Raw genomic sequence first — 18,206 nt, 5'->3', positions numbered from 1 at the left:
ATCTGGCAACCCTGTCTCGAGATATGGCCACTTAAGTGATACCGATGTACTTTTTTGAAGCCGGATCTAAAAAATAGATGAAACTTGTGTACAGCCATTGTTGTGAGGAAGGCTCCAACCACATAGGTGGATTAAGTTAGTTTTTCCTTGAAAAGTTACAGATTTTCGGATATTTACGTACCATTTTTGTATGACCAGCTACCAAAATTGCATGGCGGCTTTTATGGGTAAACCTATGACACACAATTACTTCTTTGGTTATAGGGAAGGCCCCCACAAAGTTTGAGCCAAATCAAAAAATATATAAGTACCTAAAATCCATTTCCGGGTTTGGTGAAGAATTGCTCATAGCATTTAAAAAAACTAATATATAAATTGGTGATGTTGATCAATACTTTCGAATTTCGATCCATCAATATAAATTACATTTATTTCACGGGGTCGGGGTCGGTGGTGTAGTGGTAAGCGTGGTTGCCTCTCACTCAGTCGGCCTGGGTTCGCTCCCAGTCGGCCTCGGTGGCGCCCAAGCAATGGTGTTGAGCAGTGGGGCCGATTTCTGACTGTGTATGGGGGGGGGGAGGGAGGGGATTTGGAGGACACATGGAGGGCAGCCTAAATTGCAGGGGGTAGCGAAGAAGACGCCATCTTGGAAGTTCAGAAAACAAACACTGTCAATCAGTCTTATACATATTACTATGGTTACACGATGTGTGTTGAACTCAAAAGTCCCATGCAAATGTGTAAAAGCAAACTGGAAAATGTGTAATGCCGATTCTGAGTGTACGGGCGCACTGTTTTGTCGACCAAAAGAAAAAAAGCAAAAAAAGGTAAACAGAAAAATCACTTTTTTCGATATGAATTTTCAGCCAATATTGGGATGGAATCTACAAGAATATGATAGAATTTGCCATCAGCAACACAATTCACGTGTTCTTTTCTGGCATTTATCGTTTAAATTGTGAAAAATTTGAAAATCAAAAACCCAAACAATGATTTGTTATGGGCTACCATTTGACAGCTATTGCTTTTGTTGTGGGCTCTCATTTGACAACCGTGCTAATGTCGACTGTTGTCAGTTTGCTTTGGTCGGAATAGGGTTGCCATCCCCCCGCTAAATTGCCAGGGAAATTGTTCTAATCGGGAGGGGGGGGGGTGCAGAAGATCTCGTACCCTCCCTCCTACTACCGAATATTTATGCGTAGGTGATATTGCGGGAAGTGTTTTAGCTTCATTTCAAATTCTTTTGACAATTGAAAATCAGAGAACTGTATCAGTTTTCTCTGCCAAAAAACGCGACCTTTGGTCATATGATGACATATACAAAGATTATTGGTTTTGCCGACCCTCTTTACAGTAGCCCAGCAAGCTGCTCTAGCGATGGGAAGAGACCATTGCTCAGATAGCAGCAGCAGCAGTCAGTAGTACTGAGCTCAGTAGGCCACAGTTCAGTTTGACAGCTTACCCAGCACAGACGCGTGTGTGAAGTGCGCGCTAAAGGCATCGTTGCCTAGTCAACTCAATTCAAATTCTGAAACGGAAATCAATGGGAATCGTATACGAATTCCGTTTCAAAATAAACAACCGGTGTTCGTACAGGTTGTCGCGTTTGCAACGGAATTCGCATTCGAGTTGAATTCCGTTTCAGAATTCAAATTGAGTTTTCTCGAACTTTTTTTCATAAAATTAGTTTTATTAGGTCCTGTTTAGGTCAGTTAATTTTCGTTTAAACTATTTTAGGGAGAGGACGGAGAGGTAAGTTGCTGAAATTATTTCATAGAGTAATCTCCGTGCGCATGTATTGCGTGTACGTACACGAAAAAGATTGAGGTTAAATTTTGTACCGGCCAGCAAAACAAATGGCGTGCTAGTGTGCGTGAGATCGGGCTTAGATAACTCTATTGTATTTGCCCTAAGGCTCTTTTTTAATTAGTTAATCAGAGAACTCTTTAGAGTATTCTCTACCAAATAAAAGAGACCAGTTGGTCACATGATGACAAGATAAAGTTACACGTTTTGTCGGCTCTCTTTACAGCAACACAGCAAGCTGCTCTGACGATTAGAAAAGACCTTTACTTTGAGATCATCTGCAGTATTCGAGGCTTGCTACGACGACACGAGATTGAACAATCGACTAAAGAAGAAAACAAAAGTACGGACCAGAGTTAGGCCCGTATTCAACAGGTGAATAATTTTCATGAAGTTTTAATTTTTTTTGGGTTTTATTCTTGTATTTACAATATTAGTTGCCTAGACAATGACAAAAAAACAAAACTAAATAATTTTCCTTGAAAAGGAAAATTTCAACAAACTAATCTACTTTGATGACTCAATCAAGCGTCCAGATACTTTCGACAGCTCCATTTGCGTATCATTTCTCTACCATTACCAATCCGTGATCCTCGGAACGAAACCGCACCCCCGACCAACCGCGCTGCCTTTTCTTCCGCTAATGACTATTTAATTCCCTCTCGGCATGAACATACACACACATTTGCCATAATATTTCTCCCCCTCAAGCCAGACGTCGCGACGACAACGGGCCAATTTGTACCGCTTCGATCTCAATATGTCTTGCTGTGGCGTGTGTGTGGGCTCCGTTAATCGATTTCGAACGGGCCGTTCGTTACACACGACTGTCAACATCGCGAACCAAGCCGCTGGCACGCAAACACGGTGATGACGGCTCGTGTGACAGCCGTGCGCCGTTGGCCGCCATTATGGCAGCGTCATGTGTCAAAACAGTAATGGCGGAATTGCGTGTCGCGTAGCCGTTTGTTGACAAGTCGTGTTTTTTTTTATGGGAAAACGAAACATGTGTAAAATCGCACCGTTTTGTTGTTTTGCATAAATTGTAAAAAAGCCCTTTTGACGGCGGCAAGAAAGCGCATCGGATGGCGGTTTGCCACACGTGTCAAAACATTGTCAGACGGAAATTGAAAGAAATGACACCACTCACCTGTAATATGCCGATTAGTAACGTTGTATAAAATAACCTAGTCAACCGCATCCTTCAATTTTGTTGAGTCGATGAATCTGCGCGCGCACAGGGTGGAGGAAATGGAAAGAGAGAAGAGAAAGAAGAAAGAGATAAAAAGTTGTAAACGGATGTGTCAGATCGGTGTGTGTAGTCTTGTGACACTCGGTGGTAATACAATGAATGGGCACGAGGTTTTCAACGGTGATTAGTGCCGGCCGCAAGCTTCGAATTGTGTAGAAATTGTTGGGATAGTCAATGAGTTTTGAGAGCATCCAGATAAGGAGGTTAAATATTTTTTTCAGATTTTATTTGAAAACACCTAAAATTTAATTAAATTCCAATTAAGGTTCTTCATTATACTTCAGTGTTAATGAAACTGAGTTCAAAAGTAACATAACATATACACTTCGTTTATTTTTTCGTATTTCCTATGTACCTTCAAAATGCTGGTAAATTCAATTAAAAATTTAACTTATTGAGACTGTTTTTTTTTTTACAAATATCTGAACATTATAGTTAACCAAAATCCTCCAAAAACCGGGGAAAAGCTAGAAATTTTTTGTTTTTTTTTTTTTATCAAAAGGTCAGGATTTCCAAGAATTTAACTCTTGAAATGTTTTAAACATTTTTCAATTCAACTGCATTCAATTCGGTTATAGCATAACATTATAGTTTTCTTCCACAATTTTAAATTCCAGTTTGGCAATACCTAGAGCAATTCACCACCAAACCCGGAAATGGATTATACCTTATATTTTTTTATTTGGCTCAAACTTTGTGTAGGCCTTCCATATGACCAAATTAGCTATTTTGTGTCATTGGACACATACAAGTCTCCATACAATTTTGGCAGCTGTTCATACAAAAATGGTACGTAGATATTCGAAAATCTGAAAAAAAAACTTGTCAAGAATTTTTTGATTGATTTGGTGTCTTCGGCAAAGTTGTAGGTATTGTAAAGAAAAAATAGTTTAACAGAAAAAAATGATTTTTCAATTAATTTTTTATCACAAAAAATAAATTTCCCAAAATCCGTAATTTTTAGTTTTTAAACCACACACCTTTTAAGCCATTCAGAATAATGGACCAAAATGTTGCCGACGAGTTATATTTTTTTTTGAAAAAACATTGATTTTTGTTAAAAATTAAATCTTGTTCTTAAAATATTTTTCCCTATATTTTAAATGTAAAATCGAAAGGTACGAAAGTCAGGAATGAACAATCATGGACACTATTTTTAAAATTCGAAAAACCGGAATTATTCAGACAAAACAAAATTTTGAAAACGGTGCACTTAATCAAATAAATTGAAAAGCACATTGCAAATTCGATTTTACAAAAAAAAATTAGGTCATGAAATATAAATAACAGGATTTCATTTTCTTACAAATATCTTTATTTAAAAAAATCATAAACCATCATAAAATCAATTTTAATTTTTGTATTTTTTTAATCTGACTGAAACTTTTTTGGTGCCTTCAGTATGCCCAAAGAAGCCATTTTGCATCATTAGTTTGTCCATATAATTTTCCATACAAATTTGGCAGCTGTCCATACAAAAATGATGTGTGAAAATTCAAAAATGTGTATCTTTTTATGGATTTTTGTGATCGATTTGGTGTCTTCGGCAAAGGTTTGTAGGTATGGATATGGACCACACTGAAAAAAATGATACACTGTTAAAAAAAATGTTGATTTTTTTATTTAACTTTTTGTCACTAAAAATTGATTTGCAAAAAACACTATTTTTATTTTTTTTTATTTTTCGATATGTTTTAGAAGACATCAAATGCCAACTTTTCAGAAATTTCCAGGTTGTGCAAAAAATCTTTGAGCGAGTGATCAATTTTTTAAACAACACTAATTTTTTTTCAAAAAATCGAAATATCGTTCGCAAAATAATTTCAATTTCATTTTTCGGTGTAAAATCAAATTTACAATCAAAAAGTACTCTAGTGAAATTTTGATAAACTGCACCGTTTCAAGTAAAATCTATTTTTAGGTAACCTTTTTGATAGTCGCAGTTATTATTTTTTTTAAATAAGTGCAAATGTTTGCCACTTTGGAAAAAAATATTGTAAAACTGAGAAAATTCTCTATATTTTGCTTTTTTGAACTTTGTTGATACAACCCATAGTTGCTGAGATATTGCCATGCAAGTGTTTAAAAATAGAAAAATTCTGGAGTTTTTTTTAAAGGACCAATAAACCAAATTTTCAGTTTTTGCTTTTTTGGTGTTTTTTAATACCCCTGACTCAAGGCGGTTCTAAAAACACCCAAAAAGCAAAAACTGGAAATTTGGTTTACTGAACCTTTTCAAAAAAAACTCCAGAATTGATGTTTTCTAAGTCTCAACCAAAAAATCCATCATTTTCTAATGTCGATATCTCAGCAACTAATGGTTCGATTTTCAAAGTTAAAATATGAAATATTTGTGAAATTTTACGATCTTTTCGAAAACAATATTTAAAAAAAGTTCAAGTCAAGATTTACATACGCCCTTTTAAAATGTAAGTCTTAGTTCAAAAATCATGAAAGTATTTTTTTTCGAAAAGTTACGAATGTTTCATATTTTAACATTGAAAATCGGACCATTAGTTGCTGAGATATCGACACTAAAAAATGGTGGGTTGTTTGGGTGAGACTTAGAAAACATCAATTTTGCTGTTTTTCAACAATTGCATGGCAATATCTCAGCAACTAAGGGTCGCATCCACAAAGTTCAAAAAAGCAAAATATAGAAAATTTTCTCAGCTCTTCAAAAAAAATTTTTTCGAAGTTGGGCAAACATGTGCACTAATTTTAAAAAATGAATAACTGCAACTGTTTTCAAAAAAGTCACCTGAAAATGGATTTAACTTGAAAACGGTGCAGTGTATCAAAATTTCACTAAAGTACTTTTTGATTGCAAATTCGGTTTAACATCGAAAAATGAAGTTGAACATTTTTTTCGACCAATATTTCGATTTTTTGATAAAATCAGTATTGATTCAAAAATTCATAACTCGCTCAACGATTTTTTGCACAACCTGGAAATTTCTGAAAAGTTGGCATTTGATGTCCTCTAAAACATATAAAAAAATAAAATGGTGTTTTTTTTGCAAATCAAGTTTTGCTGACAAAAATTTAAATAAAAAATCACCAATTTTTTTTACCGTGTATATTTTTTTTCCAGTGTAGTCCGTATCCATACCTTAAATTTGCTGAAGACACCAAATCGATCAAAAAAATTCATCAAAAGATACAGATTTTTGAATTTTCATGCATCATTTTTGTATGGACAGCTGCCAAATTTGTATGGAAAATTACATGGACAAACTAATGATGCAAAATGGCTTCTTTGGGCATACCGAAGGCACCAAAAAAGTTTCAGACGGATTAAAAAATACAAAAAAATCGAATGAACGAAATCTGAGAGAACTGCTCATTGAAAACAAAAAGTCCTAAAATAAAAAATACGATTTTTTAGGAAATTTACTTTTTGTATAAAAAGTTAATTAAAAAATTGCAGAAAAAAATCCGTGTAGGGGAAATCTACCCATTTTAATCCTAATAAGCGGTCGTGTTTGAATGATGCTGGATAATCTAGAGTCTCCCTTGAATTTTACTAAAACCAAGTACACCAACGAGTAGAGCAACTTTTTGTGAACATTTCTGTTTATTTTCACTTTCACTAAAAGTTATTCTATTTCTTTACCAAGCATTTAACAAAAAAAAAATTCCCAAGGGTATTCTAATCGAGGCGAATGCATTGGGCCACGCCCACTTTTCTAATATCGGCTTAGTTCTTTTTTCTTCCAACACTCTGTCGAGTGTTGCCATTTGCGCTGCCAGTTCAAACGAACACTCACGAAAAGTGGCATTTATAGGGAAAGTTTCCTGGCATCGCTGGCTGTGCTGCTGGTGGTGTTGACGGCCAGCCTTTGTTCTTTTTTGCCTTCGTCTCTCGCTCGGTTTTCTTCAGCCTTCGATTAGAATGCAAAGTGAAAATTGAAACGTCAAACGACTTGGCGCGTTTGTTTTTTTGATGGCGCTTGCTAATTTATTACATTTTTCGGGATTATTCTTCAAGTGAGTGCCTTACTAATGATCAAAAGAACATGTTGCCGGTAGTTGGAAGCAATTTCATATCTTAAGCGCCGTGAAAAGTAAGCGAAAGTGAAAAGTTAATTTTGACGATATTCATTAAGCGTTTGAGGGATTCTCGTGTGTGTCACTGTGTGTGCCAACAAAATGATGAGAAGTGGTCTCGCAAAATACAAATTATGATCAAAAGTGCATTAAATGTGATCTTTTTGGCCAGTAAGTGGCATACATTTGAGTGCTTACTCGAGGCGGTGCTGTTGCTGGTAAGTTTATAGCCCAAATAGTATTTTTGGAGCTTTAATCGAGCATCAAACTCTCCATATGACGAAGATAGGTGTTTGATTGGAAAGGGCAGATTTCCCCTACATATTTTTTCTCAACCATCTAGAAACTAACCCGCGTCGACGGGCGTCGATATGAAAAATCGCAAAATAGTAGATGCAACATGTTGCAAAAAGAGGATTTTTTCAGCACGAGTCGTACATTTATCCAACGAGGTTCACCGAGTTGGATAAATACGAAGAGTGCTGAAAATATCAAGTTTTGCAACGAGTTCCATACAACATTTTTTGCATTTCTGAAAAACACCCATTGAGTGAAATTATAAGTCGAATGTTCATGTATTTTGTCAATAAATCGTTTAAATCAAAAAAATGTTGAAAAGTATTACTTTTCAAAACTAGTGCTGAAAAGTTCAACTTTTCAGCATCCATTTCATTTGTTTTCAAATGTGTTTCTATTCGATTCTGTTATTTTAAGTAGATAAAAGTAGGCTGTTTCGTCACGCGAGAATGACAGGAAAAGTTGGAAGTTTCAAGACGGAATTGCAAAAAATACATTTTCAGTTAATTTTTGATATTTAAAAAAGCATTGGAAAGAAGAACTCTTAAAATTTTACAAAAATTTAGGGTTGGAAGTTTGACTTGTTTTATGTGACTTTGCCATTGTTTTTAAAAATGTAATTGTTTTAGAGTTCATTTTTGGCTGTGTTTTTTTACTAACATTTTTACTATATTTTAAGTAAAAGGAAGTATGAAGTAATTTTAGAAAAGGCTTTTCAAAAACAAACATAAACTAAACAAGATAAATGCAAATTAAAATACTAAAAATATATCAAGAAAACATAAAACAAGAGAAGTAAAGTTTTTCGTAGAACGAAAGTTGCCCAAAATAACCTCCTAAACACGAAAAAAATAAAAAAAAACCAAAAAAAAATTGGCTGTAGTCAATACCTACAGTCCTCATCAATACCTACAACTTTGCCGAAGACTTAAAATCAATCAAAAAAAATCCTTGAAAAGTTTTTTTTTCCAGAGTTTCGAATATTTACGTTCCATTTTTGTATGAACAGCTGCCAAAATTGTATGGAGATTTGTATGGGTGAACCAATGACACAAAATGGCTTCTTTGGTGATTGGGAAGGCCTCCACAAAGTTTGAGCCAAACAAAAAAATATAATTTAAATCCATTTCTGGGTTTAGTGATGAACTGCTCAAATACATTTTGATTTGTTTTATGAAAAAACATTTTTTATAACATCAAAATGAAATTTGCTGAGTCTTCAAACATTGGCTTTTTAAAGCTTTTTTGATTTGTTTGAATTTAGTGTATTGAAAACAGATTTTCTGATCGATTTTTTTGTTTTGGGCAATCCAGAAAAAGTGTATTTTTCTTCAAAAAATTTTTTTTTTCCACTCTGTCACAAGAATAAAAATTTTCAAAGTATTCAAAACTAAATTTCAACTTTCTTAAGGAAATCGAAAATCATTCTGCAAAAGTGGTATATCAAACCACGCTATCGCATTTCATAGCTTCGCCTAACGGCTCCCCAAAGAAGACCCAACAGATATGTGTGGCCCCAAGCGGCCACAGCACAAAGTTTTGCTTCAGTTGCATGTGGAAAGTGAGGGTTATAACGACACAAAATGGGTTATGAGAGAAATGGCAAATTATGCATTGGAGGTTTAAAGTTTAAACCTCGGTGAAATAATTTGCATGCTACCAGCGTGATGCACTGAAAAAAAATGTTTCTGGAAATTTGTCAAAAATATTGTTTTACTCAATTAATCACAGACAAATAGACGTAAATCACTTTTGTTATAAATCAATTAAAATTTAACGTTCATTTTAAATCCACCACAGCTTATTTTTTAAAGTTTTTTTAACCTAATAAAGCTAAAAAAAACAAAATCATACGTTTTTTGTAACTGTGCCCCCTTTTAGTGTATCAAAAGATAAAGCCAGAGCAAACGAAAGAAAGAAAAGACGAGTCCGTCCTCGGCCGCTGACAGGTTTGAGTAAACAAATTGAACAAATTGACCCACGCGCGGATGAATAATGGATCAGATTCAGAGGGGATATTGGCAAATTAGGGTGCCCCCCGTCCGGTTCTGTGCCATGTGAATACCAAGTACCAGGGTTGACGAGCCTGGTGCTCCAGTTCCGTCGTATGGCCAGGGGGTCCACTCGTGGAACGAATTCAACGAGTATTGAAGGGGACTCAGGGGGAAGTCAGTGCAATTAGTGGCGAATTGGTCAGAGTGTGTTGTTGGCTTGGTGGAATGAATTTTCATGAGAACCGGACTCCGATGAGCGATGTGGGACTCTTGTAAATGGTTTTTGATTTTGTTTTTGTGACTGATTTGACGAGTTGGAATTTGCTAAGGAGATGGTGAAAGATGGGCAAGTCGAACTTTATCTACCGTAGAAATTGGAGCACTTTAGCTGACGTTAAAATTTTTAAATGACCATCATCCTTTAAGCAATTATAATTATAATCCAGAGTTATCACAACTTCTTTTTTTCTTTGTTTTCTACAGTTTTCAACAGTGAGTTTGAACTTTTAGCACTTTAATTAGTATTTTAGTTTTAAAAAACATTATCGGCTAAAATTGATTTTTTTTCATGAAAAACAACTCATAATAAAAAAATTATGGAAATATTACATATGGAAAAAAAATGTAAATTTACCTCTGAACATGTGTAATTTTACAACTTTTCTGGTGTAATATCACTTTTCACACCATCAAATTATACTAAAAAAAATTACTGTGACTTATACAATCGATTGTAAATATTCAAGAATACATTGTATAATGCTTATTTATGTATTTTCAATCTAATAAACACATTTAAAACTATTCACATTTATTTTTATTTTGGGACGCAGATCGGTTAAATACGAGTTAAATAGTTTAAAAAAGCACTTTTTCATGAATTCATTGATATTTTTCAAATTCATGACAGTAGCGTAAGTGTACACAGTAAAAATAAATAAAATTGGAAGGTGAAATTTTGAAAGGTTGAATATCATCTCTTTACTGTTGTAATGTTACCTCAATTTAGACTGAATAAGTGACATTACACCAGCACAGTGGTAAAATTATACATTTTCAGAGGTAAAATTACACATTTAATCTTACATAAAAGCCCCCTTTACTGTCAAGAGATGAAAAAAGCATTTTACGATACTTTTCGCATAAAAGATTTGAAAATCTAGCTCGAAATTTGAAATTTCGTTTTTTGCCCCCACATTGATCTCAACAAGAGCTGAGGAACAAAAACTTTAAAACCAATTTGTATCAGAGCAATTCCAACTCAAATGAGGAATTTTTCTGGTACTATTGTACCCGATCCTCTCCGATTTCAATGAAACTTTGTAGACATGTTATCCTAGGCCTATATAAGCCATTTTTTTGTATATGGAGCCAATAGTACTCGAAAATAACTTTTGAGGAGGGCGTAAGGTATTTAAATATTTTTGTAATTTTTGTAACATGTAATTTAAAAATTACTGTATCTCGAAGCCGTTGCGTCGTATCAAAAAGTGGTCAAAGACAAACTTGTCGGAAATTGGAAAAGCTTTCTGAAAAAATACACGCCACATCTATGAGATTTTTTGGTTTTTAAATCTAAAACTTGAATTAAAAGGTGATGTCACGATTTTTTTTGTTCAAAATATTTGAGGAAATAGCCTAAAATGTTACTAAAAGACTGACGACTGCAGGTTGGTATGTCTCTCCTAAAAAAATACAAAAATCATTTACTAAAACTGTTTTTTTTTTTAGAAGTTATCTAAACGTCAAAATTTTAAAAAAACCAGTAGTGGGAATCGATTCTCCAGACAATTTTACATAAAAATCTCCATATTGACCATTGTCCTATGTCCAATCCGTGGGAGGATACAGCGGTTTTAAAAATAAAAATGTTGAAAAAACGGGTGTTTTGGTGGTTTTTGACAATTTCTTTATGACAGATTTGGTTTTTCAGTCTCGCAAATATTTTTACCGGAAAGCTCGTCCAATTTCCCATGATTTTGCCATTGACATCATTTCAATTGGATGTAAGGGCTTGTTAAGCTTAACTGCAACTGAAAATAGATTTTTTTTTCAGTGTGGTAGAAACTAGGATAGTAAATTTGATTACGTAAATATAAAAACGATATAAATCTAAAAGCTGTCAAAGACAAACTTATGGGAAATTGAACGAGCTTTCCGGTAAAAATATTTACGAGACTGAAAAATCAAGTCTGTCACATAGAAATTGCCAAAAACCACAAAAAAGTTTGTATCTTCCCAAGGACTGGACATAGGACAATGGTCAATATGGAGACTTTTATGTAAAATTGTCTGGAGAATCGATTCCCACTACTGGTTTTTAAAATTTTGACGCTTAGACCACTTTTCAAAAAAAAACAGTTTTAGTAAATGATTTTTGTATTTTGTAGGAGAAACATACCATCCTGCATTTTTCGTCAGTCTTTTAGTAACATTTTAGGCTATTTCCTCAAAAATTTAGAACGAAAAAAAATCGTGACATCAGCATTAAATTTAAGTTTTAGACTTAAAAATCAAAAAAATCTCATAGATGTGGCGTGTATTTTTGTTTCAGTGTGTTTTTTCAGAATGTTTCCTTCAAGTTTGTCTTTGACCACTTTTTGATACGACGCAACGGCTTCGAGATACAGTAATTTTTAAATTACAAAATACAAAATTATTTAGATACCTTACGCCCTCCTCAAATGTTATTTTCGAGTACTATTGGCTTCATGTACACAAAAATGGCTTATATAGGCCTAGGATAACATGTCTACAAAGTTTCATTGAAATCGAAGAGGGTCGGGTACAAAAGTACCAGAAAAAATCCTGATTTGAGCTGGAATTGCTCATCAGCCTTTTATTTATTTAAATATTCAAACAACACTCGAAAAATGTGCACATGTAAAATTAAATTTTCAATCAAAAGTTCTTATAGGATTTTTTATTGAGGCGAACCATTTCCAAGTTATAAATATTTATTAGTATTTTGTTTTGAAAAAAAAAAACTTTTTTGAATTACATAAAAAGTGTTCAACCTCGTCCATCTATGAAATAAATAAATTCTAATAGCTGAGAAAGTTCTCTGCACTATGGCTTTTCAAATAATTAGAATTAGAAAAGATACATAAAAAAACTTTTGTTTTTAATGAAAAATAAAATTTACAGTCGAAAAGTACTTTTCAGGTTTTTTGAGACAGAGCACCATTTTCAAGATATAGAAGAAAAACGAGAATTAGAATTATATTTGAAGAGGCTTTATCTTGAAAACGGTGCGCATTATTAAAAAATCTGAAATGTACTTTTCGATTGTTAATTTGATTTAACATTAAACACCGAGGACAATTTTTTTTTACCTAGATTTCTCTTTGTTCCAAAAAACTCAATAAAAAAAACTCCAAAAAAATAAATAAAAAATACTTACTTTGGAAACTGAACTTTGGTAAAAAAAAAATAATTAAAAAGTCGGCAAATTTGTTTTTCCGTGTACCTTCTTTTTCTGAATAATCCTCATAAAAACCTTTAACTTTGCCGAAGACACCAAATAGATCAGAAAACTCCTTCAAAGTTGCAGATATTCGAATTCGAATTTCGTACCATCTTTGTATGGAACCTTGTACGGGTGAACCAATGACACAAAATGGCCTATTTGGTCAAAAGGAAGGACTCCACAAAATATATCCTCGTCCATCTTTTGAAATTAGGAATTTGAGAAAAAAAATAAAATCAAAATTACTTCAAAAATTGTCATAACTTGAAAGTGGTGCACCTAATAGAAATTTTACTTAAGGGTGCACAGCAACCAAGGAAGTTGTTATCAAATCAATCTTATTCCAAAATTGTCGAGCTTATAGTTTTAATTTTCTTAAAAAATACTAAAATGTGTGTAACAAAAATTTCAGTGCAAGGAGATCTGGTTGATGTGCACCGTTAAGTTCCGTTCCGAATGAAAATTCGATTTTACCTCTAGAATGTTTTTTTTTTCACAGATAAAGTGATTTTTTAAAACTTTTTTTTTATATTTTAAATTATCTTTCATACTAAGAGTTACCAAGTCGGCATTCTTCCTCCTAATAACAGAGCAAAACACGCTCCCGCTAATGTCGCACACCGCTCTCGTTGAGCTCGCGGGGACATAAATCGACCTGAGCATAATTGCGTTATTGCATATATTTATCATCAGCTGGATCAATTTAATGACGACGACGACGGCGGCGAGTTCGCAATCGAACGCAATCTCTGGTGGCGTGATTTAGCCCCTGGCAGTGAGATTATTTTCACTTTCAGTTGCAGCAGTTCGCAAGTTTGTTTACACTTTGTGGCGTTGGGTGAGGTAGATTTCGGTGAACTTGTTGATTTCATTTTTATTTTTTTTTTTCTGTTAGAAATGTTATTCTGAAAATGAAATATCTGCAAAATTAATCAACAAATTAACCGTCAATTTGAGTGAAATCATGAATTCACCACGACAAAATATGAATTCACCACCGCTCACCACAGCTAACGCTTGCAAGCGTTTGACAGTAGTTCACTACACAGTAAGTAAATGTTGGTAATATTCATCAGGAAATGGTGACAGATTTTGTGGCAAAATAAATGATAAATTTTACCCCAGAAAATGATGAATTTTCATCAGTTTTTGATGAATATTCATCAGGTTCACATTTTTACTCATTTTTATGTAATATTACACAAATAAAGAGGTAACATTCAACCTACCAAATTTTCAACATTTCAAAATTCAACTTTTTTTTTCTGTGTACCAAATATTTTGAGTAGTATTCAAATATTTACTTTTGTTTGCCTAAATTTTAATAAATACTCACAAAATTATGCTAACAAACGATTTGCTTCTCACGAAATCAAAATAATAAAAATAAAAAAATATTAAAATAACATCATAGCTCACATAATTTTCTTTCGAAAATTATAAGCGTAGAAATTCCAGATGTCATGACTCGGATATAAAGTTTGCAATTCATCACCTAATTTTTATTAGGGGAAAATTCCACCACAATGAACAGACAATAGTCAAAAGCCACCGGAAACGACAAATCTTTGCTAGGGTCTCACCTTAAAAGTGAAAATGAGTGGTGATTGTGTCTGAGAAAACCCCCAACAATAAAGTTGAGTTGAAGATTATAATTTGTTTTTATGAGACCTCCACGTTCCTCCGCAAACATTCGGATGTCGTTTCACGGCAATTAGTTAGGCAGATTAAATCGCGTCCACTTCCGCCCTCCGGAAGTTATTCAAGCTCGTTGAAAGCTACCTTTGTCACGGTGGAGATTTTTTGGTGGGGTATTGACGGTTTGTTATCTCGTGACAGTTTGTTTTACTTTGAAGTTCGCACATAAACTGTTTCATCTTGACGTTTCAGAAACTCACCACAGCCATTTTTAATTCACCACAAATCATTCGAGGCTATTTTATTAGGATCAAGCGAACTAAGCAATCAGTAAAACGTGTTTAAACCAATTGTGGTGAATGGTGAAAAATGCCGTGGTGAATTTCCAATAATTCAAATTGACCGTTACATTTTTATCCAGGTTTTTAAGCGAAGATGGCGTTCGAATGGTAAACGCCCGAAATGTCAAAATCGCGCAGTAGCACCAACATTAGAAAAAAAAATGTGGCTGTCATGTCATGGCACACTTTTTCCGTAATGTTGGTACCACTGCGTGATTTTGACATTTCGGGCGTTTAACATTCGAACGCCATCTTCGCTTAAAAACCTCGATTGAAGGATTTGAAAAGTAGTTTAAATCCGCATGTCTTTGGTTACGTTCCAACGTATTGTTGTCGTGTAATGACCTCTTGGCACAGACAATATTCAAATGAATCCCCGGCAAATAAGTATATTAGTTATTCATCAACTGCCAACCTTTCCCAACACCCTTGATCCACTTAAGACCCCCTTAGAAAAGTGCGTTCAAAGCATCACTTTCTCGATTTTTATCACTTCTCGACATCATCATCGCCATCAATCAACAATACCTTGTGCGCCCTTCGACGTCGACTTCCACCAATTACCGAGAGACCCTGCAAGAGACCACAATTACCCTCCCCCCTTCTTAAAGGAGGGGGGGGGATATCTCTATCGACAGGTGGAGCCGGAGATGTTTCCCAAATAATTCCATTGTCTCGGCCCCGTGACGACGATCTTGACGGCCAGGTTGAGGGAAGAAAGTGAATTGGATAATTATCGGGTAAGCAGGGTAGCGTGAAACTCCACTTCTTTTGTCAAGTGCGAGCTCGAGGTTTTGCGCAAGATCTTGATGAGACGAGGGTCTCCCCGAGGTGTGTTCTACGCGGGGTGAGGAGTGCCGGCCTCACCCTACTTGGAGTGAACCGAAACAGGGAGTGAAGTTGTCTTCGAGGATCTCGAGTTGTTTCTAATTGTCTCAAATGTCTCGAATAGTTTATAATTCTTTCGAGTTACTGCATTGTCTCGAAGTTGTCTTCTTATCCGACCCATTATCATATTGTCTCAACTCAATATATTTTTTTGTCTCAAACTGTCTTGTCTCCAATTGTCGCAAAGTTGTCATGTTAACCCAAATTGCCTTAAAATATTCACCATAGTCAACTCATTCTTTCTCAATATCGTATTGTCTCGAATTATCTCAAAATTGTTAACTTGTTCGACTCATCATAATGTCTCAATCTTAAATTGCCACAAAGTTGTCAAAATAGTCGACTCATACTGTATCTATATCATGTTGTCCTAAATTGTCTCAAATTCATGTTGTCTCAAATTATCCCAAAGTTGTCTCCATAGTCAACTCATACTGTCTCAATATCTCTCAAATTGTCTCAAAGTTGTCCCCTTAGTCGACTCATACTGTCTCAATACCATGATGTCTCAAATTGTAAAAAAAAATCTCAAAATTGTCTGCTTAGACGACTTGTACTGTCTAAATATCATGCTGTCTCAAATTGTCTCAAAATTGTCTCTTTAATCGATTCATACTGTCTCAATATCTTGTTGTCTCAAATTTTATCATAGCTGTATAATTTTTTTCAAAACTGTCTCCTTAGTCGACTCATACTATCTCAATATCATGTTGTTTCAAATTGTTTCAAAATTGTCTTTACAGTCGAGCCAGTCAGTCTCAGTATCATGTTGTCTCAAACTGTCTCAAAGTTGTCTTTTTAGTCGAATCATACTGTCTCAAGATCATGTTGTCTCAAAATGCCTCCAATTTGTCAAATAAGACGACTGTCTTAATATTATGCTGTCTCAAATTGTTCTCATAATGAATTCATACGGTCTCAATATCTTGTTGTGTAGTAATGTCTTAAAATTGTCTCCTTAGTTCCATTTTGAAAATAATTGTCTAATTAGTCGACTCATGCTGCCTTGATGTCATATTGATTCAAATTGTCTCAAAGTTGTCTCCTTAGTCTTAGTCATGTCTCAATATCATGTTGTTTCATGTTGTCTCAAAGTTGACTCAAACTATCTTAATATCATGTTGTCTCAAAATGCCTCGAATTTGTCATACTAGACGTCTTATACTGTCCTAATATTGATGTCTCAAATTGTCCCAAAGTTGTCTCCACAGTAAATTCATACTGGCTCAACATCGTGTTGTCTCAAATTGTCTCAAAATTGTCTCCTTAGTCTCAAAGTTGTCTTAGTCGACTCATACTGTCTCAATATCATGTTGTCTTAAATAGTCAACAATTTTCTCAAAATTGTCTCCTTAGTCGACACGTACTGTCTAAATATCATGCTGTCTCAAATTGTCCCAAAGTTGTCTCCATAGTCAATTCATACTGTCTAAATATCTTGTTGTCTCAAATTGGTCTCCTTAGTCTATTTTTTTCAAAGTTGTAACCTTAGTTGGCTTATACTGTATCATGTTGTCTCAAATTGTTGCAATTTTTTTTTAAATTGTCTCCTTAGTCTACTCATTCTGTCTTAATATCATGTTGTCTCAAACTGTATCAAAGTTGTCTTTTAAGTCAATTTTTACTGTCTGAATTTCGTTTTTTTCTGTCATTGTATAAACCTACATATTAAATCATCTGTATTCTTCTTGAAATGTCTTCATGTCTTCAATTATCTTTAGTTGTCTTTAATTGTCTTTTTTAAGAAGTCTTCAATTGTTTTCAAGTTTCTTGTCTTCAATTGTCTTCAAATATTTTGAAATGTCTGAAGTTGTATTTTTAAGTTGTTTCAATTGTTTAAAATGGTCTTTAACTGTCTTTATTTGTCTTCAACTGTCAATAAATTACCCTATTAGTCTTCAACTAAATTACTACAGCTGGCTTTAATATTCTTCAAATGTCTTTATTTGTCTTCTTAAAATGTCTTTGACATTCTTGTTTTCAACTGTCTTAAATTGTCTTGAAATGTCTAAAATTGTCTTAGATTATTTCAAATATCTTCATTTGTCTAAATTTTTCATAATTTTCTTTAACTGTTTTCAATTGCGTAGATGCCCTTTGAATGCCTTCAGTTGTCTTAATTGTCTTCATTTGCCTTCAAATGTCTTAATTCAATTTCAATTGTTTTCAGTTGTTTTCAGTTGTCTTCAACTGTCATTGATTGACTTCAATTCTAGATTACATTTTCAAAATAACCGATGCGTCAAGGGTGTCCTATGTTTAAAGGACTTTTTGAAAAAGTTTGCAAGAATTGTCTTCAATTCTCTTCAGTTGTCTTCAATTGTCTGTAGTTGTTTTCAATTGTCTTCAACTGTCTTCAATTGTCTTCAACTGTCTTCACTTGTCTTCAACTGTCTTCAATTGTCTTCAATTGTCTTCAATTGTCTTCAATTGTCTTCAATTGTCTGCAGTTGTTTTCAATTGTCTTCAAC

The 18,206-nt window shown here is 34.1% G+C and overlaps 1 protein-coding gene across 1 annotated transcript in view; it reads right to left on the bottom strand.

Annotated features, from left to right (window-relative positions):
- Positions 1-18,206, bottom strand: part of LOC120424696 (uncharacterized) — a 107,769-nt gene that overhangs the window by 64,268 nt on the left and 25,295 nt on the right. The window contains exon 2 of the mRNA XM_039588875.2: positions 2,957-3,033. Within this exon, the coding sequence (XP_039444809.1) occupies positions 2,957-3,007 (51 nt within the window). The 5' untranslated portion in view covers positions 3,008-3,033. The remainder of the gene's footprint in view (positions 1-2,956; positions 3,034-18,206) is intronic.

Source organism: Culex pipiens, chromosome 1 (assembly GCF_016801865.2).
Source record: "Culex pipiens pallens isolate TS chromosome 1, TS_CPP_V2, whole genome shotgun sequence".
Classification (NCBI taxonomy): domain Eukaryota; kingdom Metazoa; phylum Arthropoda; class Insecta; order Diptera; family Culicidae; genus Culex; species Culex pipiens.
Note: the sequence above shows the minus strand (reverse complement) of the source record. Positions and strands in the feature narration are given on the sequence as shown.